Source organism: Gobio gobio (genome assembly GCF_949357685.1).
Source record: "Gobio gobio genome assembly, chromosome: 9".
Lineage (NCBI taxonomy): Eukaryota > Metazoa > Chordata > Actinopteri > Cypriniformes > Gobionidae > Gobio > Gobio gobio.
Window position 1 is genome coordinate 55,560,636 of NC_137115.1, and position 25,809 is coordinate 55,586,444.

Below are 25,809 nucleotides of genomic sequence, written 5' to 3' on the forward strand. Positions count from 1 at the left end.
ACTGACTCTGAATCAGTCGGAGTGAGTGATGAGAGAACTGACTCTGAATCAGTCGGAGTGAGTGATGAGAGAACTGACTCTGAATCAGTCGGATGGAGTGATGAGAACTGACTCTGAATCAGTCGGATGGAGTGATGAGAGAACTGACTCTGAATCTGAATCAGTCGGATGGAGTGATGAGAGAACTGACTCTGAATCAGTCGGATGGAGTGATGAGAACTGACTCTGAATCAGTCGGATGGAGTGATGAGAACTGACTCTGAATCAGTCGGATGGAGTGATGAGAGAACTGACTCTGAATCAGTCGGAGTGAGTGATGAGAACTGACTCTGAATCAGTCGGATGGAGTGATGAGAACTGACTCTGAATCAGTCGGATGGAGTGATGAGAGAACTGACTCTGAATCAGTCGGATGGAGTGATGAGAGAACTGACTCTGAATCAGTCGGATGGAGTGATGAGAACTGACTCTGAATCAGTCGGATGGAGTGATGAGAGAACTGACTCTGAATCAGTCGGATGGAGTGATGAGAACTGACTCTGAATCAGTCGGATGGAGTGATGAGAACTGACTCTGAATCAGTCGGATGGAGTGATGAGAGAACTGACTCTGAATCAGTCGGAGTGAGTGATGAGAGAACTGACTCTGAATCAGTCGGATGGAGTGATGAGAGCTGACTCTGAATCAGTCGGAGTGAGTGATGAGAACTGACTCTGAATCAGTCGGAGTGAGTGATGAGAACTGACTCTGAATCAGTCGGATGGAGTGATGAGAGAACTGACTCTGAATCAGTCGGATGGAGTGATGAGAACTGACTCTGAATCAGTCGGATGGAGTGATGAGAACTGACTCTGAATCAGTCGGATGGAGTGATGAGAACTGACTCTGAATCAGTCGGATGGAGTGATGAGAGAACTGACTCTGAATCAGTCGGATGGAGTGATGAGAACTGACTCTGAATCAGTCGGATGGAGTGATGAGAGAACTGACTCTGAATCAGTCGGAGTGAGTGATGAGAGAACTGACTCTGAATCAGTCGGATGGAGTGATGAGAACTGACTCTGAATCAGTCGGATGGAGTGATGAGAACTGACTCTGAATCAGTCGGATGGAGTGATGAGAGAACTGACTCTGAATCAGTCGGATGGAGTGATGAGAACTGACTCTGAATCAGTCGGATGGAGTGATGAGAGAACTGACTCTGAATCAGTCGGAGTGAGTGATGAGAGAACTGACTCTGAATCAGTCGGATGGAGTGATGAGAGCTGACTCTGAATCAGTCGGATGGAGTGATGAGAACTGACTCTGAATCAGTCGGATGGAGTGATGAGAACTGACTCTGAATCAGTCGGATGGAATGATGAGAGAACTGACTCTGAATCAGTCGGATGGAGTGATGAGAACTGACTCTGAATCAGTCGGATGGAGTGATGAGAACTGACTCTGAATCAGTCGGATGGAGTGATGAGAGCTGACTCTGAATCAGTCGGATGGAGTGATGAGAACTGACTCTGAATCAGTCGGATGGAGTGATGAGAACTGACTCTGAATCAGTCGGATGGAATGATGAGAGAACTGACTCTGAATCAGTCGGATGGAGTGATGAGAACTGACTCTGAATCAGTCGGATGGAGTGATGAGAACTGACTCTGAATCAGTCGGATGGAGTGATGAGAACTGACTCTGAATCAGTCGGAGTGAGTGATGAGAGAACTGACTCTGAATCAGTCGGATGGAGTGATGAGAGAACTGACTCTGAATCAGTCGGATGGAGTGATGAGAGAACTGACTCTGAATCAGTCGGATGGAGTGATGAGAACTGACTCTGAATCAGTCGGATGGAGTGATGAGAGAACTGACTCTGAATCAGTCGGATGGAGTGATGAGAACTGACTCTGAATCAGTCGGATGGAGTGTGTGCATTTTCTGCATAAACACAGAATTATTAGTAACAAATCAAAAATTCTCAACATTGACTTTCTGTGAGTCGTTCCAGAGCATGAATAGAATGGCTCTGCGTCTGTAAATTGATTTCTTCCCCCGTCCCTGATATTGATGTTTGGCACTTCAGAGGCAGAGGGGATTGTGGGAACTGTTTGAGTGGGCCGTAATTCTGCTGATCCGCGGCATGTGAGGTCTCCGTCCTCTAAGCTCTGAGTGGCTTTTAGAGCTTCAGCTGTGGATTACAGAACATTTTTAATCCAAAAAAAGGGGAAGGATAGTTGGTTTGGAGCTGGTTTTTGTGTTTGTGTTTGTGTGATCACTTCAGGATGTGTTTAGCAGAGATTCTTTCATCTGGAGTCCGAGTCAAGTCTGGAGTCTTTATCACTGGAGTCCAAATCGAGTCTCAAGTCATTTTATGTCTTACAAAAAAATAAATATATTCAACCCCTTAACTGTCACCGTCCCACTGGCAGGACGCCTGGCGCTCTTTTCCGTATCATATATTTGAGTAATTATCATAAATTAGGTATCATTCGAAAGCTTACGAACTCAAAATCCATCCTGTGAAAACCGTTTTGAAATTGGACGTTGCGTTACCATGGAAACGGTACTTTAAATTCTTCTAGCGGGCTCCTCCCCCTAGTGGGCGTCGTCATGTTTCATATTACAACATTAATTTGAACTACTTTATAATCAAAATCTTTTCGAATCTTGACAAAACACATATCGTCGGAAAGGTCTGAGTCTCAAGGTTCCATATTTGGTGACTGTTTTGTGATTGAAGTGACATTTGGACAGAAATTTACAGGAAAATGCATCAAAAAAACAATCAATGGAATTTGGATGACACCCGGTGGCTATTTTCGGTACAGCGCCCAAACGAAATCTCATGGGGACTTTATTTTTTGCGATATCAACTTCAAATTTGGAACACAACTTGGTTAGACTTATGGCTTTGATTTTATAGTAATGTTAGATTAAAACATTTTTGTAAAATATATATTTTACATAAAATAAAAAATATTTAGTACAGTAAATTTAAACTTTTTCATACTTTCATATTTTTAGGTCTATATTCCAAAGCATTCTTGAATTACAGCCCTTTAAGTTTGGATAGTGCTTTTTCATGTGTATTCTCAAAAAGGGGGGTGACAGTTAAGAGGTTAAAAAAAATGTTATAGACAAAATATGACCTGTTTTGTTTGTAATAAAAGTCCTAAAATATAAGGGATACATCCAGCCTTACGTTTTAATCCATTATAATGTAAAACAAAAAAGCTATTGTCCTGGCAACAAGACAAGTTGTCATTTTCAATAAAGTCGCTGAGTGGACACAAGATGGCGCCATTCACGTTTGTTACAGCGTTGTTATTGACGACAGACATTATCAAAAAAATTATCAAACCGAACGTTTCTAGTTGTTTCTAGTCAATATAAAACTGTCCGCATGCTGATTGCGATAAACGTTAAAATATGCGCTTTAAAGCTACACTGTGTGATATTTTCCCCCATCTAGTGGTGAAAAGGTATATGACCATCCAGTGAATATTAGTTTCTCTTCCTCTCGTTTTAACTCCTACGGTGGCCGATTTAGTCCAAGATTAACATGGCTTCCAGTTCGACCTCGTCCACATTGGACACGGTGCCATCGAGTGTTAAAACGCCAAAGGCGAAGCTTGAATTTACGGGAATGTCCCTCTTTGGCTAATGTACTTTCAAGATGGAGGAGCAACATGGCGACCCGCATTCGAACCCTCACCCGTATGTGTTTACAATGGCATATTATAAACTTACGAGAATACTTTATTACTTGAAAGAAGTAAATATACATTAATGAGCACATATATTTTTGAAAGAACTAAGTGTTTTTAGCTAAGAATAAACTAAAAAAGTTACACAGTGTAGCTTTAAGCAATAAATGGATTAACATCTTTCCATCTCTCTCTCGTGTCTGCATTAAAGCTCTATTCTGACGGGTTTAGTTTAACATGGGGAGGTGGGGGTAAAGTCATTTTACCTCAGGACGTCTGTAATGTTAATGCCCAATTCGCACAGGATAAGACATCTCAGTAAAACTAGCAGAAGTGTGAGGGCTAACTCGCTTTACGCACCACCTCCTTATCGTATGACGTTGCTTCCTGTTATCACGTGAGCAAACACACCAACAAGAAAAACGCGAAACTGGAGCAGGGAGGAAACGCTGAGTTTAATCTCGGAATAGTAAAAAAATCTTAAATGACGTTTTTATATTATATGAATTTTAAAAAATATTAGGGCTGTCAAAAGATTAATCGCGATTAATCGCATCCAAAATAAAAGTTTGTGTTTACATAATATATGTGTGTGTACTCAGTTAATTATTATTTATATATAAATACACACACATTCATGTATACATTTAAGAAATATTTGCATGTATATACATTTATATAATCTATAATATATATAAATATAAATGTTTTTTATATAAAGATTAAAAAAATTCTTAAATATATACATGCTTGTGTATTTATATATAAATAATAATTAACAGAGTACACACACATATATTATGTAAACACAAACTTTTATTTTGGATGTGATTAATCGCGATTAATCTTTTGACTGCCCTAATCAATATTCTAATGTAATGCTAAAAGAAGTGTTGTGCCTCTAATAAGTGCTTTCAATCTTCTTTTTGGTTTAAATGGTATGTGGAAAATCCTGGAGGTTTTCCACAGAGTTGTCCCACCACATACAACTCAACCAAGTGCTTCTTCAAGCGCCTCCATGCTTGCAAAACGCAACAAAAACTACTTTTAAACAGTAAATGATGGAATTTTACCGTACATTTTTACAGCGGGTCTATTTGAACGGGATTAGTATTACCCAAGGTCATTTTTCTGGACCTTTTTACAGAAGGTAAAAGTCTCCGTAATCTTTACTGACATTGTCCGTAATGATTACAGAGATGGCACATTCGGACGGGACTAAAATCACAGAGAACCTCTGGTAATAATTACTTCACCCCCATGTTAAAGGGTTAGTTCACCCAAAAATTAAAATTCTGTCATTTACATTTACATTTACATTTACATTTAGTCATTTAGCAGATGCTTTTATCCAAAGCGACTTACATGAGAGCAATAGAAGCAACTACAACAGTCAGAGGCTACAGTCATTAATTCCTCACCCTCATGTCGTTGGACACCCGTCAGACCTCCGTTCATCTTCGGAACAGAAATTAAGATATTTTAGTGTAAATCTGATGCTCTGAAAGGCCTCCATTGGCTCAATGGCACGGTTCACTCTCAAGACCCTTAAAAGACACTAAAGACGTCGTTACAAAGTCCATCTCACTACAGCGGCTCTACAATAACTTTATGAATCGGCGAGAAAAGTTTTTGTGCGCAAAAAACCCCTAAATAACGACTTATATAGTGATGACGATTTCAAAACACGGCCTCATGAAGCTTCGAAGCGTAATGAATCAATGAGTCGATTCAGCAGTTTGAATCGCCAAATTTCATTAGTTTGGAGGTTTGACACACGATCTGAATCATCATTCGACTCACTGATTCATAACGCTTCGAAGCTTCATGATGCATTATTTTGAAATCGTCATCACTATATAAGTCGTTATTTAGGGTTTTTTTGCGCACAAAAACTATTCTCGCCGATTCATAAAGTTATTTTAGAACCACTGTAGTGAGATGGACTTTGTAACAACGTCTTTAGTGTCTTTTAAGGGTCTTGAGAGTGTAAAGTGCATTGAGCCAATGGAGGCCTTTCAGAGCATCAGATTTACACTAAAATATCTTCATTTGTGTCTGAAGATGAACGGAGGTCTGAGGGGTGTCCAACCACATGAGGGTCAGTAATTAATGACAGAATTTTCATTTTTGGGTGAACTAACCCTTTAAACTAATCCCGTTCGAATAGGGCTTTAGAGAGAGAAAAGCCTCGAAAACATTGATAAAGGAAAACATAGTGCTAGGTTTAAAGGTTAGATTTTCTTCATGTTTTAACAGGCTGGCACGTCGCGTACATGTGAAGCAGATATTATAACATTCAAATAAAGATTTTTTTTAAATTTACGATGGATAAGGACTTGAGTTGTTTATAAAATTTCACAAGTCTTTTTTGTCGAGTCGAGTCAAGTCTGAAGACTCATAAAATGCGACTCCCCATCTCTGGTGTTTAGAGAGGGAATGTGATGGGAAGTGTGTCTGAACCATAGACCGTAAAAAAATATGGACGACGCGACTTCATTGACTTCCGCTGACCAGAGTTGAAGCTTTCGAAGGCCGCACACGGCGATGACTTCTTGCCAGTGTTAATTTCGTTGATTAATAATTTGTCATAATTTTCGTCAACAACCTTTTTTCACTGACGAAAACGAGACAATAACTAAATAAAAACTGTGTTGGATGACAAAAACTATGACGGAAATCAATTTCGTCAACAAATAAAAACGAGACGTAAATGTTTGAGAGGGACGATTAGGGAAGAGATGGGGTCAGAACTGATGTCCTGTGTAAAAGATGCACACATTTGATCTGAACTGATCTAACCTCTGGAAAACACACGGCTCACTCATCCCCAATCCAGCTCCAGAGCGACTCACAATCACTGAATAACACACATTTATGCCAGGCAATTGTTTATGAACTAATGCTGATGAATAATGACAATGTTTACTTTACGATGTTTATATAGTCATATGTTTTAGACGGTTGTAACAATGCATATTTTATCTCCAGAACTTGAATGAGCTCCTGCAACTGCAATAGAGGCGCAGACATTTCAAAATAAGAGTCCTGGTGTATTTCCAGCTTGTTTATAATTAAAAGTCACGCATTATATATTCGTTTTTGGTTACACAATAAACTGTATTTAATTTAATTCCCATTTAATTCATAGTCAGGAGGAAAGACCAGTATTTGACACATATTCAATAAAGTATCAGGGTTATAATAGTTCACTAAAACTATTAAAAAAAATCTTCATTACTTGAAATTAAATAAATGTTAACTGAAATTAAAAAAATAAATAAACAAACTTATTTGAAGCTTTAGCTTAACCTGATATGGCCGACTGACTAAAACAGAAATACAAAGTTATAAAAACTATATAGATGTTTTTAAAAAACAAACAAAAAAAAGTGAATTGAGTTTCGTGTATTTTTAATGTCAAAAACAAAATTATGTCAAAATGTCAGTTCAAGTTATGTAATGCTTAAATGCTTAATGTATTACAATTGAACTAAACTCATTAGATTTTAGGAGACTAAAACTAAAAACAATTCAGGCGACTAAAATATGATTAAAACTAAATGGCATTTTAGTCAAAAGACTAGGACTAAAACTAAATAACAATTTGTTGTCAAAATGAACACTGCATCTTGCATATCTCTTTTATATAGTTAACTATTTCTGTGAGCTCATCTAAAGTGAGGACTATTTATGCCTCGTAAAGCTTTTACAAAAAGAGATATAAAGACTCAGTTCTCTTCTGCTGTTCTCACTGTTTTGACACCACAAAATATCACAAAAATAGTTACTGACAACTACTAAATGTTTTATAACTACCTGAGTTAATCATGAATTACAGTGGAAATACATGTTAATAAAGTATGTATTAACACACTGAGTAACTATTACTATATGTCTAAATAATAAGATGTATGTTTATTAATCATTTACTTACACTTTCTAAATGATCTGATGAACCACTTACAACTCCTAAATAACTGGTTTGTAAATAATGTAATACTTCATTTAGAAATGATAAATTGATAATTTATGAAGTATGAAAATACAATTATTAAACAAATTATAGATATGCTTATAAATCAAGAATAAAGCATTTATAAACTGCCTATTAATGCATATTAATGTATTTATAAATGATGAATTAACTATTTACTAATGCTTAACTAATGCTTCATAGTGTGTAGTTATTATAAAGTGTTACCTTTATGGGATATTTATATTAAATTATATATAATTAATCACATTTAACCCTGAAATTCTCCTCCCTGTAATGGATCAGGATGGTTTCCTGTGGTTTTGTGTTGGTAACTCATGATGTGTTCTAGGGATCGACCGATATGGATTTTTTAGTGCCGATGCAGATACCAATTTTTTTTCATCAGCCTTAGCCGATGAGCGATACGGGCTGCCGATTTTCTTGAGCCGATATTTGGAGCCGATACTGCTTTTGCTCCCTCAATTTACATCATAAAAATTAAACAATGATCATGATGATAACAATTAAAAATTTAAAAAAGGAACATTTATTGAACTAAAAAAAATATTATTTAACAAATAGTAAAAACAGGTGAGGTAGAACAAGAAAAAAAGAGTTCAGTGGTGAAAATAAATATTTAAGCATAAATAAAATAATTACACTATTGCACACAGTATCAACAAGCAAGCATAATAAAGTGCACACTGACTGTACTATACTTTTAAAACTATTTACAACCTAGTCATTTAAAGGGTTAGTTCACCCAAAAATGAAAATGCTGTCATTAATTCCTCACCCTCATGTGGTTGGACACCCGTCAGACCTCCGTTCATCTTCAGACACAAATGAAGATATTTTAGTGTAAATCTGATGCTGAGAAAGGCTTCAGATAGGCCTCCATTGGCATTCAGTACATTTACACTCACAAGACCCATAAAAGGCACTAAAAACGTCGTTACAAAGTCCATCTCACCACAGCGACTCTACAATAATCTTACGATGCGACGACAATAGTTTTTGTGCGCAAAAAAAATCTAAATAACACCTTTATCCAACTTGTTCTTGTCTTCTGTGTGTGTCTCCACGACGCATGCGTGAGAATATGACGCAGATCCGGCGTTCGGACACATGACCCAGAAGCGATTTGTTTACGAGCAGAGGAAGACGCGCGTGTCTCAGCTGTTGAATTCTACATTGATCGTGCTTTAGGTCTCGGTGTAGTTCTCAAAATGGGGCTTAAGTGTGCATTTCATGGATTCCCGAACGCCGGATCTGCGTCATATTCTCACGCATGCGTCGTGAAGACACACACGGAAGACAAGAACAAGTTGGATAAAGGTGTTATTTTGATTTTTTTTGCGCACAAAAACTATTGTCGTCGCATCGTAAAATTATTGTTGAGTCACTGTGGTGAGATGGACTTTGTAACGACGTTTTTAGTGCCTTTTATGGGTCTTGTGAGTGTAAATGTACTGAATGTCAATGGAGGCCTATCTGAAGCCTTTCTCAGCATCAGCTTTACACTAAAATATCTTCATGTGTGTCTGAAGATGAACGGAGGTCTGACGGGTGTCCAACCACATGAGGGTGAGGAATTAATGACAGAATTTTCATTTTTGGGTGAACTAACCCTTTAATGCTAAGGTGCACTTAACTTAATCTCTTGAAAAAAATATCGGCGAACGCAGCAGCCTTGTATCGGCCGATGCCGATACATGTAAAAATCGCAAATATCGGCCGATACATCGGTTTAACACTAATGTGTTCCTCTCTCCTCCCGTCCAGAGATTTGTCTGCTGACCCGGGGCCGACGGACGGCCAGCGTCCGGGCGGACACATACTGCCGTCTGTACTCGCTGTCTGTGGACAACTTCAACGAGGTCCTGGAGGAGTATCCCATGATGAGGAGAGCGTTTGAGACCGTGGCTCTGGACCGCCTGGACCGCATCGGTAAGACACCGAAAGGGTTAGTCCAGACCAAAATGAAACGTGTGGTTACTAGGGTGAGTAAATGGTGACCTCAGTTTCATTTTTGGGTGCACTTACCCTTTAAAGGTCCCGATTTTCCTGTTTTTTTGAAGCTTTGACTGTGTTTACAGTGTGCAATATAACATGTGTTCATGTTTCGCGTGTAAAAAAACACAGTATTTTTCACACAATTTACTGATCTGTATACCGCTGTTTTCAAATACGTAACGAGTTCTGATTGGGCCAGCGGTTCCCGTGTTGTGATTCGACAGCAGCTTAGCGCACGTTTCCCGGAAAGGTCACGCCTTTTACCATAACAGGGAGATGCATGTGCTCAATGTTATTGTAAACATGTCTATATTACCGTATCAATTTGAGCCACAAAGGTGATTTGACTCCGGGATGAAAATAACAGCGTCTCGACGACATGGCGACAAACACTCTACAAACGCAACCGAACGCAACACTTCCTCTTCTCCACGAGGGAGCAACAAGACCACGCCCCCTTTTTCGCGTATTCTTGTGGGCGGAGTTTAGTCTACAAACTGTTCTACTGACGTCATTACAGCAGGAAGTACAGGGATGTAGAACAAAGCGGCCGTTCGCTGTAGCCTTTGAAAGGGAACTTCTGTTAAATAAAATATCTCGCTTGGCATTGAACTTTGAGCTTTTTAATTTTACAGGTATTATTTATGCTCTAACAGCAACATTACACACTAACTAAAGTTTGAAAAATGGGATCACGAAGAACAGGACTTTTAAAGTATTGCATACTACTAATGCTGTGTCCATGCTGTGCCGAATATAACACAGAAAAGCCCACCGGCAACTATAGTTGCCACAGTATATAGTTGTCATTTTCCGTTTGTAAGAATTTTTCTAGATATTATCCATGTTTTTAATCTCAATGACACGCAAGAAAACAACCAAATAAAGGATTTCAAGAGGGAAAAAAAAGGTATTAACTTCCTTCCTGTCACATGAGACTGCCAACTTCGCAATTTTTAAACTTTGCAATTTTGATTTAGTTTTAGTCATAGTCTTTTGACTAAAATGCCATTTAGTTTTAGTCATATTTTAGTCGCCTGAATTGTTTTTAGTTTTAGTCGACTAAATATCATAAGATTTTAAATCTATAGTAGTTTTAGTCTCCTAAAATCTAATGAGTTTAGTTAAATTGTAAAACATTAAGCATTTAAGCTTTACATAACCGACTGTCATTTGAACTGACATTTTGACATCATTTTGTTTTTGACATTAAAACTACACGAAAGAGCTCACTTCACTTTTTGTTTGTTTTTTAAAAACATCTATATAGTTTTTGTAACTTTGTATTTCTGTTTTAGTTAGTCGGCCATATTAGGTTAAGCTAAAGCTTCAAATAAGTTTTTTTTTTTTTTTTCAGTTAACATTTATTTATTTTCAAGTAATGAAGATTTTTTTAATAGTTTTAGTGAACTATTAAAACCCTGATACTTTATTGAATATGTGTCAAATACTGGTCTTTCCTCCTGACTATGAATTAAATGGGAATTAAATTAAATACAGTTTATTGTGTAACAATAAATTAATATATAATGCGTGACTTTTAATTATAAACAAGCTGGAAATACACCAGGACTCTTATTTTGAAATGTCTGCGCCTCTATTGCAGTTGCAGGAGCTCATTCAAGTTCAGGAGATAAAATATGCATTGATACAACCGTCTAAAACATATGACTATATAAACATCATAAAGTAAACATTGTCATTATTCATCAGCATTAGTTCATAAACAATATCCTGGCATAAATGTGTGTTATTGATTGATTGTGAGCCGCTCTGGAGCGCTGGATCGGAGGTGTGTGAGCCTGTAGGTTATCATATTGTTTTCATCAAAGATTGTTGACGAAAATTATGATGATAAATTATTCCTACCCCTACTTCCAGGAAGCATAGCGAAGGCAAACCCTCCCAAACAAAGGTTATTTTCATATCTAATAAGTATTTTTTGTTGTATTTATATATATCTACATAATCGTGAAGGTCTCTAGAATCATCCAAAACAAAACAAATCTTACAACAGAGCTTTAGTTTTTTCTCCACTTAGTCAAAAGTCCAAGCGGAAACTATAGTTGCCGCAGTGTATAGTTGTCATTTTCCGTTTGTAAGTATTTGTCTAGATATTATCCATGTTTTTAATCTCAATGACACGCAAGAAAACAACCAATTAAAGGATTTCAAGAAGAAAAAAAAAGGTATTAACTTCCTTCCTGTCACATGAGACTGCCAACTTCCTACCCCTACTTCCAGGAAGCATAGCGAAGGCAAACCGTCCCAAACAAAGGTTATTTTCATGTTACTAATAAGTATTTTTTGTTGACATATATATATCTACATAATCGTGAAGGTCTCTAGAATCATCCAAACCAAACAAATCTTACTACAGATCTATAGTTTTTTGTACACTTAGTTACACACTATAGTTGTCGGTGGGCAAATTATTTATAAGTACATATAATGGGGAAATGGGGTATACTGTGTTAACAGGTTAATAAATCAAGATTTTTGGTCTTTAGTGCTTTTTGCTTCTTTTTTTCCACCTAGAACATAACTTAACCCTTTAACTGACATCTCTACTGTACGGTAGACCTTCATTCGATAGGGAAAAATATCATATTTTATGATATTATGTCTTGTAAGGGCCCAAATATTGAGGACCCTTCATCCAGTTTGGATGTGTTTCATTCTAATCAGTCAAGGACCCTCATTCTTCTTATAACTAGTAGCTTATGATTCCATTATAATGTGGAAATTCAGACAAGTAATGAGTTTACATTTACATTATTATATGAAATCACCTACTACAGTCTGCCATTGAATACTATGGGACTATTTATTTATTTTGGTTATATAGATCATTATATTAAGTTATTTTCATTAAAAATTTTGATACACAATGCCCTGTTAGGGCAACTTAATGTTCCACCACTTTAAGAAAAATGTATTTGTTGTATTTTCATATTCAACAGATTATATGATAGATGCAGCTTTTTTGAGTTTGCATCAAATGATCTTCGACTTTTATACACAATACATTTGTTTATGAATAAAGATTGATCTGTTGAAAGCTGTAATTTTGAGTTAGATGCCAAATGTTCTCCTCCTAGTCATATTTGACATTGAAGGGCTGCATACAACATTAATAACTAAAGTCGCCGCACATTCAAATACGATTTTCAAGAAAAAAAACCTGGGGAAAATAAATGCAGAACATGTTCACATAGGACACTATTAACATGACTATATGCATGAAACCATTCAGAAAAATGTGGGCACAAATGGGTTAAGTGTATTATAATGTGTGTGTTTCCCCATGCACCAGTTGAATGTGTGTAAACTGAGCTCTCACTCCCTCTTGTAATGTCTCAGAATGGAGTGTAATTTCTCTGTCAGCGTCTCTGGTTTCCTGCTGTCTCGAGTCAGTCAGTCCCGCTGTAGACTGAATCATTTCATAGAGCTCCACACACACACACACACACACACACACACACCCATCAGGCCGCTCTGGATGTGGACTGTAGACCGCAGAACTCTCATCCCGTTCAGTGTTCATTTTGACAGCTAATTTTGATTTAGTTTTAGTCCTAGTCTTTTGACTAAAATGCCATTTAGTTTTAGTCATATTTTAGTCGCCTGAATTGTTTTTAGTTTTAGTCGACTAAATATCATAAGATTTTAAATCTATAGTAGTTTTAGTCTCCTAAAATCTAATGAGTTTAGTTAAATTGTAATACATTAAGCATTTAAGCTTTACATAACCGACTGTCATTTGAACTGACATTTTGACATCATTTTGTTTTTGACATTAAAACTACACGAAAGAGCTCACTTCACTTTTTGTTTGTTTTTTAAAAACATCTATATAGTTTTTGTAACTTTGTATTTCTGTTTTAGTTAGTAGGCCATATTAGGTTAAGCTAAAGCTTCAAATAAGTTTTTTTTTTTTTTTTTTTCAGTTAACATTTATTTATTTTCAAGTAATGAAGATTTTTTTTTAATAGTTTTAGTGAACTATTATAACCCTGATACTTTATTGAATATGTGTCAAATACTGGTCTTTCCTCCTGACTATGAATTAAATGTGAATTAAATGAAATACAGTTTATTGTGTAACCAAAAACGAATATATAATGCGTGACTTTTAATTATAAACAAGCTGGAAATACACCAGGACTCTTATTTTGAAATGTCTGCGCCTCTATTGCAGTTGCAGGAGCTCATTCAAGTTCAGGAGATAAAATATGCATTGATACAACCGTCTAAAACATATGACTATATAAACATCGTAAAGTAAACACTGTCATTATTCATCAGCATTAGTTCATAAACAATATCCTGGCATAAATGTGTGTTATTGATTGATTGTGAGCCGCTCTGGAGCGCTGGATCGGAGGTGTGTGAGCCTGTAGGTTATCATATTGTTTTCATCAAAGATTGTTGACGAAAATTATGATGATAAATTATTCGTCAACGAAATGAACACTGGTCCCGCTATCCACAGATCTGCTCCTGCTCTCTCACTGTCGCTCTGAGTGTACACACATCGGTAATTAATCACAGATTACATAGATCTGCATCTGTGGTGAAATGAATTGAGGTTTGCATCGGTTGATCGCGTCCCTGCGGTGCCTAATCGCTGCTCTTCCTATCACAGAATGGCCTGAACTGAACTCTAATCCAATTGACGTTTAGCACCTCAGCGTCCCGTCAGAGCCGATTATTATGAAGAAAATAAGAATAATTGAATTATAATTATGGAGTTGTTTCAGACAGTCTGCATTGTGGCATTCTATAAGAGTTTGTTTGTGTGTGTGTGTGTGTGTGTGTGTGTGTGTGTGTGTGTGTGTGTGTGTGTGTGTGTGTGAGTGAGTGAGTGATTGAGTGTGAGTGAGTGTGAGCGTGTGTGTGTGTGTGTGTGTGTGTGTGTGTGTGTGTGTGTGTGTGTGTGTGTGTGTGTGTGTGTGTGAGAGACAGTTATGTGTGAGTGTGTAAGACAGTTATGTGTGTGTGTGTGTGTGTGTGTGTGTGTGTGTGTGTAAGACAGTTATGTGTGTGTGTGTGTGTGTGTGTATGAGAGACAGTTATGTGTGAGTGTGTAAGACAGTTATGTGTGTGTGTGTGTGTGTGTGTGTGTGTGTGTGTGTGTGTGTGTGTGTGTGTGTGTGTGTGTGTGTGTGTGTGTGTGAGTGAGTGAGTGATTGAGTGTGAGTGAGTGTGAGCGTGTGTGTGTGTGTGTGTGTGTGTGTGTGTGTGTGTGTGTGTGTGTGTGTGTGTGTGTGTGTGTGTGTGTGTGTGTGTGTGTGTGTGTGTGTGTGTGTGTGTGTGTGTGTGAGAGACAGTTATGTGTGAGTGTGTAAGACAGTTATGTGTGTGTGTGTGTGTGTGTGTGTGTGTGTGTGTGTAAGACAGTTATGTGTGTGTGTGTGTGTGTGTGTATGAGAGACAGTTATGTGTGAGTGTGTAAGACAGTTATGTGTGTGTGTGTGTGTGTGTGTGTGTGTGTGTGTGTGTGTGTGTGTGTGTGTGTGTGTGTGTGTGTGTGTGTGTGTGTGTGTGTGTGTGTGTGTGTGTGTGTGTGTGTGAGAGACAGTTATGTGTGAGTGTGTAAGACAGTTATGTGTGTGTGTGTGTGTGTGTGTGTGTGTGTGTGTGTGTGTGTATGAGAGACAGTTATGTGTGAGTGTGTAAGACATTTGTGTGTGTGTGTGTGTGTGTGTGTGTGTGTGTGTCTGAATGAGAGACAGTTATGTGTGAGTGTGTAAGACAGTTATGTGTGTGTGTGTGTGTGTGTGCGTGTGTATGAGAGACAGTTGTGTGTGTGTGTGTGTGTGTGTGTGTGAGACAGTTATGTGTGAATGTGTAAGACCGTTATATGTGTGTGTGTGTGTGTGTGTGTGTGTGTATGAGAGACAGTTATGTGTGAGTGTGTAAGACAGTTGTGTGTGTGTGTGTGTGTGTGTGTGTGTGTGTGTGTGTGTATGAGAGACAGTTATGTGTGAGTGTGTAAGACAGTTATGTGTGTGTGTGTGTGTGTGTGTGTGTGTGTGTGTGTGTGTGTGTGTGTGTGTGTGTGTGTGTGTGTGTGTGTGTGTGTGTGTGTGTGTGTGTGTGTGTGTGTGTGTGTGTGTGTGTGTGTGTGTGTGTGTGTGTGTGTGTGTGTGATTGAGAGTGTGTGTGTGAGCGTGTGAGTGTGTGTGTGTGTGTGTGTGTGTGTGTGTGTGTGTCTGTGTGTGTGTGTGTCTGTGTGTGAGCGTGTGAGTGTGTGTGTGTGTGTGTGTGTGTGTGTGTGTATGTATTATATATGAATCAATAATTGAATTCATTATATCATAATGTATAATATATAAATATATATGTCTTAATCTTTTCTTTGTTATCATAAGATATTTTCTTGAGATTCTAGCACAGCTCTAGAGTGAATTAAATCCACTGCTCTCTCAAGGCACATAATTACAGATCTTCTATTATTGAATAGCCAGAAGATCAAACGTGTCGTGTGTCGTGCTCGGCTCCTGAACGCCCAGCGTGATCGTCAGTGATAGCGTGTCATTACCAAACATAGCAAAGTGCCCTCTGCTCCTCCTCTGCTTTATATCAGTGTGGTGTAAGGTAGAGGTCATGTCTCTTATCTGGGGCTCAGCCCTATCTGAGGAGCAGTCAAACTCAGGAGCGATCCGCCTCCTGCCGCGCGGAGCTATTTCCATTCGGCCCGTGTCCTCACGCCTCTCCGTCTCTGATTGCGCTTGGAGCCGTCCTGAGGCCTTTAAACAGCGCTGAAGTGGTGTGTGAGATGAATCCAAGTGCTGTTGAAACTCTGGACAGATCGAACGAGTGCTGCGTTTGATTTTTATTTAATATTTAAGGCGTCACCTGAGGGTGAATAATATCATCTCGATGGGTATTATAAAAAAAAGACATGATCCGTTTGAAGGAAGAGTGCAGCTAAAGTTCTTACAAAATGACATTCATAACCCTTATTATATATATATATATATATATATATATATATATATATATATATATATATATATATATATATATATATATATATATATATATATATATATATATATATTATATATATATATATATATATATATATATATATATATATATATATATATATATATATATATATATATATATATATATATATATATATAAATTAGTGCTGTCAAATCGATTAATCGCAATTAATTGTTCGCGTTTACATGATATATGTGTGTGTGTGCTGCATGTGTAAAATTATTATTATGTATATATAAATACACACACATGCATATATACATGTATGTGTTTATGTATGTATATACATAATAATTTTACACAGTACTACACACACACACATATTATGTAAACGCGATTTGACAGCACTAAAATAAATATTATATTATAATTGAATTGAATTATAATTATGGAGTTGTTTCAGACAGTCTGCATTGTGGCATTCTAGTTTGTTTGTGTTTGTGTTGTGTGTGTGTGTGTGTGTGTGTGTGTGTGTGTGTGTGTGTGTGTGTGTGTGTGTGTGTGTGTGTGTGTGTGTGTGTGTGGGCATGTTTTTGTGAAATATCAGGACACAAATGTGTATAATGACATGGGTATTACAAAAAGAGGGTGAAATATGAGGACGTTCCCCATGTCCTCACTTTTCAAAATGCTTATAAATCACACAGAACAAGTTTTTTTTCACAGAAAGTGAACTGCACAGTCTCCTGTGAGGGCTAGGTTTAGGGGCAGGGTCAGTGTGTGTGTGTGTGTGTGTGTGTGTGTGTGTGTGTGTGTGTGTGTGTGTGTGTGTGTGTGTGTGTGTGTGTGTGTGTGTGTGTGTGTGTGTGTGTGTGTGTGTGTGTGTGTGTGTGTGTGTATGAGAGACAGTTATGTGTGAGTGTGTAAGACAGTTATGTGTGTGTGTGTGTGTGTGTGTGTGTGTGTGTGTGTGTGTGTGTGTGTGTGTGTGTGTGTGTGTGTGTGTGTGTGTGTGTGTGTGTGTGTGTGTGTGTGTGTGTGTGTGTGTGTGTGTGTGTGTGTGATTGAGAGTGTGTGTGTGATTCAGCGAGTGAGTGTGTGTCTGTGTGTGTGTGTGTGTGTGTGTGTGTGTGTGTGTGTGTGTGTCTGTGTGTGAGCGTGTGAGTGTGTGTGTGTGTGTGTGTGTGTGTGTGTGTATGTATTATATATGAATCAATAATTGAATTCATTATATCATAATGTATAATATATAAATATATATGTCTTAATCTTTTCTTTGTTATCATAAGATATTTTCTTGAGATTCTAGCACAGCTCTAGAGTGAATTAAATCCACTGCTCTCTCAAGGCACATAATTACAGATCTTCTATTATTGAATAGCCAGAAGATCAAACGTGTCGTGTGTCGTGCTCGGCTCCTGAACGCCCAGCGTGATCGTCAGTGATAGCGTGTCATTACCAAACATAGCAAAGTGCCCTCTGCTCCTCCTCTGCTTTATATCAGTGTGGTGTAAGGTAGAGGTCATGTCTCTTATCTGGGGCTCAGCCCTATCTGAGGAGCAGTCAAACTCAGGAGCGATCCGCCTCCTGCCGCGCGGAGCTATTTCCATTCGGCCCGTGTCCTCACGCCTCTCCGTCTCTGATTGCGCTTGGAGCCGTCCTGAGGCCTTTAAACAGCGGTGAAGTGGTGTGTGAGATGAATCCAAGTGCTGTTGAAACTCTGGACAGATCGAACGAGTGCTGCGTTTGATTTTTATTTAATATTTAAGGCGTCACCTGAGGGTGAATAATATCATCTCGATGGGTATTATAAAAAAAAGACATGATCCGTTTGAAGGAAGAGTGCAGCTAAAGTTCTTACAAAATGACATTCATAACCCTTATTATATATATATATATATATATATATATATATATATATATATATATATATATATATATATATATATATATATATATATATATATATATATATATATATATATATATATTATATATATATATATATATATATATATATATATATATATATATATATATATATATATATATATATATATATATATATATATATATATATATATATATATAAATTAGTGCTGTCAAATCGATTAATCGCAATTAATTGTTCGCGTTTACATGATATATGTGTGTGTGTGCTGCATGTGTAAAATTATTATTATGTATATATAAATACACACACATGCATATATACATGTATGTGTTTATGTATGTATATACATAATAATTTTACACAGTACTACACACACACACATATTATGTAAACGCGATTTGACAGCACTAAAATAAATATTATATTATAATTGAATTGAATTATAATTATGGAGTTGTTTCAGACAGTCTGCATTGTGGCATTCTAGTTTGTTTGTGTTTGTGTTTGTGTGTGTGTGTGTGTGTGTGTGTGTGTGTGTGTGTGTGTGTGTGTGTGTGTGTGTGTGTGTGTGTGTGTGTGTGTGTGTGGGCATGTTTTTGTGAAATATCAGGACACAAATGTGTATAATGACATGGGTATTACAAAAAGAGGGTGAAATATGAGGACGTTCCCCATGTCCTCACTTTTCAAAATGCTTATAAATCACACAGAACAAGTTTTTTTTCACAGAAAGTGAACTGCACAGTCTCCTGTGAGGGCTAGGTTTAGGGGCAGGGTCAGTGTGTGTGTGTGTGTGTGTGTGTGTGTGTGTGTGTGTGTGTGTGTGTGTGTGTGTGTGTGTGTGTGTGTGTGTGTGTGTGTGTGTGTGTGTGTGTGTGTGTGTGTGTGTGTGTGTGTGTGTGTGTGTGTGTGTGTGTGTGTGTGTGTGTGTGTGTGTGTGATGGGTAGGTTTAGGGGCAGTGTAAGGGGATAGAAAATACGGTTTGTACAGTATAAAAACCATTACGCCTATGGAATGTCCTCACATTTCACAAAAACAAACATGTGTGTGTGTGTGTGTGTGTGTGTGTACATGTTTTTCTAGCCTGGTGGGGACTTCAACCTGACTGTAGACAGACTCATGGGGACTTGTGTCACCGTGGGGACCTAAATTGAGGTCCCCACGGGCACAAAAGCTTATAAATTATTCAGAATGAGTTTTTATGAAAATGTAAAAATGCAGAATGTCTCCTGTGATGGGTAGGTTTAGGGGCAGTGTAAGGGGATAGAAAATACGGTTTGTACGGTATAAAAACCATTACACCTATGGTGAGTCCCCAGAAGGATAGCGCACCAGACGTGTGTGTGTGTGTGTGTGTGTGTGTGTGTGTGTGTGTGTGTGTGTGTGTGTGATGGGTAGGTTTAGGGGCAGTGTGTGTGTGTGTGTGTGTGTGTGTGTGTGTGTGTGTGTGTGTGTGTGTGTGTGTGTGTGTGTGTGTGTGTGTGTGTGTGTGTGTGTGTGTGTGTGTGTGTGTGTGTGTGTGTGTGTGTGTGTGTGTGTGTGTGTGTGTGTGTGTGTGTGTGTGTGTGTGTGTGATGGGTAGGTTTAGGGGCAGTGTGTGTGTGTGTGTGTGTGTGTGTGTGTGTGTGTGTGTGTGTGTGTGTGTGTGATGGGTAGGTTTAGGGGCAGTGTAAGGGGATAGAAAATACGGTTTGTACGGTATAAAAACCATTACGCCTATGGAATGTCCTCACATTTCACAAAAACAAACATATTTTTAATGCGTTACACTGAAAAAAGGTATCGCCCGCGTTAACGCGTTAATTTGCCCAGCACTAATTGTTGGCTATTGCCACAAATATACCCGTGCAACTTATGACTGGATTTGTGCTCCAGGGTCACATATTAATATACCATAGAATTATAGAACACATTGTAGGGCTGCAACGACACATCGGCGTCATCGATGAAAATACGTCGACATGCGTGAAATGCGCACATTATTTACGTTCTAGAATGGAACAGAAGATCTAGAATAATGGCGGCTTCTGCTCCCGGGCATAGTGAAAATGATCATTTATCATATAAAGCCAGACCGCGACATTCAAAAGTGTGGGAGTACTTTAAACAGAAGCCGAATAAAATGTGCTTTGTTCGCTCTGTAACGCTGGTTTTACACGAATATTGTCCATTCGGTCACATTTTCCTGGGTTCTTCTCTGACCCCAGTACGTCTCGTGCTTTTATTTATTATGGGCTGGATATATCTCCTGTTAATGCGACCTGGTTCCCCTCTGTCCCAAACACATATGCATATAACATGCTGTATATAGGTAGTTTACATGATTAAAGTAACATTAAAGTTAAGATATGCCTCTAGTTTTAATCATTTAAATGTGTCTTTGAAGTTTGGGCAAAAACTTCTGGCAGATTTTGTTTATGCACATGTATCTTCAAAATAGACGACTAGTTAAGTGCATTTTTCGTTTACTATTGACACAAATCAATAAGTAAGTCATACTCAACCACGAATAACCTATTAGAGTAAACAACATTTCCTAATTAGGCCTACTCTGTATACAGTTTATGATGAATAGTATCATTAGTTATACAAAATGTTTAAAATGCTTCTTGTGTTCATATATTTCATTATAAAATGGCTTAAGTACACTAGCCTTCCTGAAATACAATTAATGTTGTCATCATTCATTGATTTCATGTTAAAATAATATACAAATTCACTACCCTCTTTGAAATACAATAATCAGTGAAAAGAATCATCAGATTAATCTGGAAAATAAGCGCTAGATTAGTCGACTAACAGGGAAAATAATCGTTAGACTAGTCGACTGACCGGGAAAATATTCGTTAGATTAGTTGACTAACCCGGAAAATAATCGTTATATTAGGCAACTAATTAAAAAATAATCGTAAGATAAGTCGTCAGAAAAATAATCACTAGATTAGCCGATAGAAAAATAAGCGTCAGATTAGGCGGCCAACTGAAAAATGGGGGGGGGTTTGAATAGTTAGATTAGTCGACAGAAAAAATAATCGTTAGTTGCAGCTCTAACACATAGTTACAACAAAACCATGGTATTATCATGCTATCATAAGCTAAAAATGGTAACGCTATGGTACTTTTTGTTAGTGTTGTTTATTAAAGTCATTAAAAATGTGGGTTACACTTTATTTTAATGTGTCGTTGTTACAGTGTAATACTGATGTATATATTAATTAACTACATGCACTTACTATAGGGTTAGGGTTTGGTTGAGGGTTAGTTGCGTGTAATTATGCACAGTGTTGGGGGTAACGCATTACAAGTAACTTTAGTTACATAATAATATTACTTTTTCCAAGTAACTAGTAAAGTAACGCATTACTTTTCAAATTTGCAACAAAATATCTGAGTTACTTTTTCACATGAATTTGACGGACAGCTCTCCTGTCGTCATGTTGAGAGTTAGTGCAGAGGTGTGTGTGTGTGTGTGTGTGTGTGTGTGTGTGTGTGTGTGTGTGTGTGTGTGTGTGTGTGTGTGTGTGTGTGTGTGTGTGTGTGTGTGTGTGTGTGTGTGTGTGTGTGTGTGTGTGTGTGTGTGTGTGTGTGTGTGTGTGTGTGTGTGTGTGTGTGTGTGTGTGTGTGTGTGTGTGTGTGTGTGTGTGTGTGTGTGTGTGTGTGTGTGTGTGTGTGTGTGTGTGTGTGTGTGTGTGTGTGTGTGTGTGTGTGTGTGTGTGTGTGTGTGTGTGTGTGTGTGTGTGTGTGTGTGTGTGTGTGTGTGTGTGTGTGTGTGTGTGTGTGTGTGTGTGTGTGTGTGTGTGTGTGTGTGTGTGTGTGTGTGTGTGTGTGTGTGTGTGTGTGTGTGTGTGAACATGATGGTTATTGTAGTTCCAGACTAAATGTGAGCATTTATTTATCTCACTTGCACAATAAAGATTCTGTTCTCCTCAAAATGAATACAATCAGTCAAATGCAAAATCAGAGTACTATGCAAACCTCCAATAATTAAATGTTAAATAAAACAACTATTTGTATGCATTTAATCTACCTTTATATTAATTTACCAATGTCTTGCTGCTGACCTTTTTATTACTTTATTACTAAATTACTAGATTTTTTGTTTTTATTGGTAAAACTTTTTTCTCCTGCATCCTATTCCTCCATTATCCAGAGCTGCGCCCTCTAAAGTTCATGCGGGAATCTGCATTTTTACCTCAGCCTGGGGCTTATTATTTCAATTTTGGTATGAAGAGGTCTTTACCGTTGCACAAAAATATAACTTTTTTGTCATAAAAAAAAACAAAAACAAGCCCAGCCCAGGTGAGAAAAAGTAACGCAAAAGTAACGTAACGCATTACTTTTCTTAAAAAGTAACTCAATTGGTTACTTTTTAAGGGAGTAACACAATATTGTAATGCATAACTTTTCCCAACACTGATTATGCGTACATTTGTAACATATGTAACAAGGAAACTGTATGTGTTTTTCTGCCGACTACAACTCAAATTCTTTGTCTTTCACCCCTTAGGGAAGAAGAGCTCCGTTCTCCAGCACAAGGTCCAACACGACTTGAGTTCAGGGGTTTTGAACTACCAGGAAAGCGAGATCATCCAGCAGATCGTGCAGCACGATCGGGACATGGCTCACTGCGCCAACCTGATGCAGAGCCCATCTCCGCCTGCTCCTCCATCCCCTACTCCTGTGATCTGGGCTCCCCTGATCCAAGCGCCTCTTCAAGCGGCCGCCGCCACCACCTCGGTCGCTATTGCACTAACCCACCACCCGCATCTCCCTGCCACTCTCTTCCGACCGCCCGTGTCCGTTCTCGGATCGAGAAACGAGCTGCCCAGCCGGATGAAGAGGTTTCAGACAGTTGGACCAAATTTAGGAGGTCTTGGATCAGCTGGCGATTCTCCGTCTGGTTCCCCATCAAGGCTACGCCCGGGAGTCGATACGCCTCTTCTTGCGTCCCTCCGAATGCCCTCAGGCGCCACTGGTTCAAGCCAGCAAGCGACTGCATTCCCATTTGGGGGCTTCTCTTCTTCATCAACGGCGTCGCTCCAACTTCATTCACAGCCGAGGCCCGTTCCTCCCAGTACGCCTCCGCTTTCGGGACGCTTGTCGAATACTAGTCCGCTCTCCACAGGCTTGTTCAGCCACACCCCCAGCCAGCAATTGCAACTTCCACCAAAACCCTCTCAAACCGGCTCCCTGCAGTTTGCAGCCGGAGGGGGGAAGACTTCCACTGGGTTGCACCTCTTCCACACTCCCCCACCCGGATCACCTTCTTCCAGCCGTTTCCAAGCCCCTGAGAGTTCCACGACATCCCAGTGCGCTTTATCCACTTACCTTCCTTTAGAAAGGTCAGCGCTGGCTTCGCTCGCTCAGTACGGCTCAGCGAACGCCTCGCCCTGCTACACCCCTTTAGCCCCCAGCCCGACCATCCAGAGCCCCATCACGGGGAGAACTTTCCACTACAGTGACCCTTCCAGTGCCACCGGTTCGCACACATCCCTCCTCCTCCCGCAGTCCTCCTGCCCCGGACAACTCCCGGGTCACCACTTCTCCGGCACAGACTCTCCACTGGGCCGCTTTTACGAGGAATTGAACATACTGTCCAGCCTGGAGGGAGCGGGTCAGTCTTCCCCTCAGGAGCCCGGTTTCTGCCTCTCCCCGTTTTCGTCGCCAACGCTAACCCCCAAACCCTGTCGCTCGGTATCAGGGCACATGGCCGCCCCCATACAGACTTCTCCAGTCTCTCGAGTCCAAGCTCACTCTATAGGGACGTCACCTGCACTTTCTCTCCCGCGTGCCTCGGACGGCCACTCGTCCGAACTAGAACCGCTCCGTTCGAAACTCCCTTCCAATTTGTGAGGCTAAATCACACCCTCCTAATGGTGCGTTCACACCGGACGCGACTGACGCGATTCGCGCGAAAAGGCATTCTGTGATTCGTGCGAATGAGGCGGCGCGAATTGCGCGAATCGCTCAAGTTGAAAAATCTGAACTTTGCTGGATATTCGCGCCGCGGTAACCAATCAGGAGCTTGCTCTAGTACTGACAACAATGAGGAGAAAATCTGTATATTAATATCTGGTTCAGACAATATGATTATCACTGTGATAACATTAAATGACATGAAACACAACCCAGTCTCTTTTTGTTAAAGGCAAGTTTATGTTTGATCAATAATACAAAAGTATAAGTAAAAGGTATAATAAGCTACACATGAAATAAAGCAAACAATTCAGTCAAACATTCAAAGTCAGCGCTAGTCGGCTACAACTGTAACGTAAAGTTGTAGCCTAAAAATAAAAAAGTAACGAAACTTCACTTTGTCCTCAGCCTAAACGATTTGCCAGGGAACAAATTATAGATCCATGAGACCAAAGATCGGCCGTTACAAGACAAATTATAGCTCGAGACACACCACAGAAAGACTGAAAAAGTCTTAAAACTACGTTTTGTCACAAAATGACAAAATAACGCGATTTGCACGAGTGATTTACATGTTAAGTCAATGCAGAGATGCGAAAAGGCATTCTGCCGCGTGAATGAGGCGCGAAAATCTGAACTTCGGCAGATATTCGCGCCACGTTAACCAATCAGGAGCTTGCTCTAGTACTGACAACAATGAGGAGAAAATCTGTATATTAATATCTAGTTCAGACAATATGATTATCACTGTGATAACATTAAATGACAACCCAGTCTCTTTTTGTTAAATGCAAGTTTATGTTTGATCAATAATACAAAAGTATAAGTAAAAGGTATAATAAGCTACACATGAAATAAAGCAAACAATTCAGTCAAACATTCAAAGTCAGCGCTAGTCGGCTACAACTGTAACGTAAAGTTATAGCCTAAAAATAAAAAAGTTACGAAACTTCACTTTGCCCTCAGCCTAAACGATTTGCCAGGGAACAAATTATAGATCCATGAGAGCAAAGATCGGCCGTTACAAGACGAATTATAGCTCGAGACACACCACAGAAAGACTGAAAAAGTCTTAAAACTACGTTTTGTCACACATTAACAGTAGAATTTAACAAAAAAGACGTGTAAACACAGCCCACGTCAGCCATTTTGTAACGAGACGAGCCGTGGGCAGAAGCCCCTCCCATGACGTGAATTCGCGCGAATGAAGCGAGTAAACTCATAATGTTCAAGCGTCCAACTTCGCGCGAATAGCGCGATTTATTTGTGTCCGGTGTGAACGCTACATTACTCACTAATAGTGATCTTCCTCTGTGTGGCGTTTGACCCTTTTCTTTAGTCATCTCTG

The 25,809-nt window shown here is 38.9% G+C and overlaps 1 protein-coding gene across 2 annotated transcripts in view; it reads left to right on the forward strand.

The window, feature by feature from the left end:
- The window catches only part of hcn4 (hyperpolarization activated cyclic nucleotide-gated potassium channel 4), a 178,726-nt gene extending 154,007 nt beyond the window's left edge, over window positions 1-24,719 (forward strand). The window contains exons 7-8 of one of the 2 annotated variants that reach the window (XM_079825827.1): window positions 9,460-9,624; window positions 23,053-24,719. In XM_079825827.1, the coding sequence (XP_079681953.1) occupies window positions 9,460-9,624; window positions 23,053-24,398 (1,511 nt within the window). In that variant the 3' untranslated portion in view covers window positions 24,399-24,719. Of the gene's footprint in view, window positions 1-9,459; window positions 9,678-23,052 lie in introns of both variants that reach the window. The other variant, XM_079825828.1, reaches the window with a different exon arrangement.
- The last annotated feature ends 1,090 nt before the right edge of the window (window positions 24,720-25,809 follow it).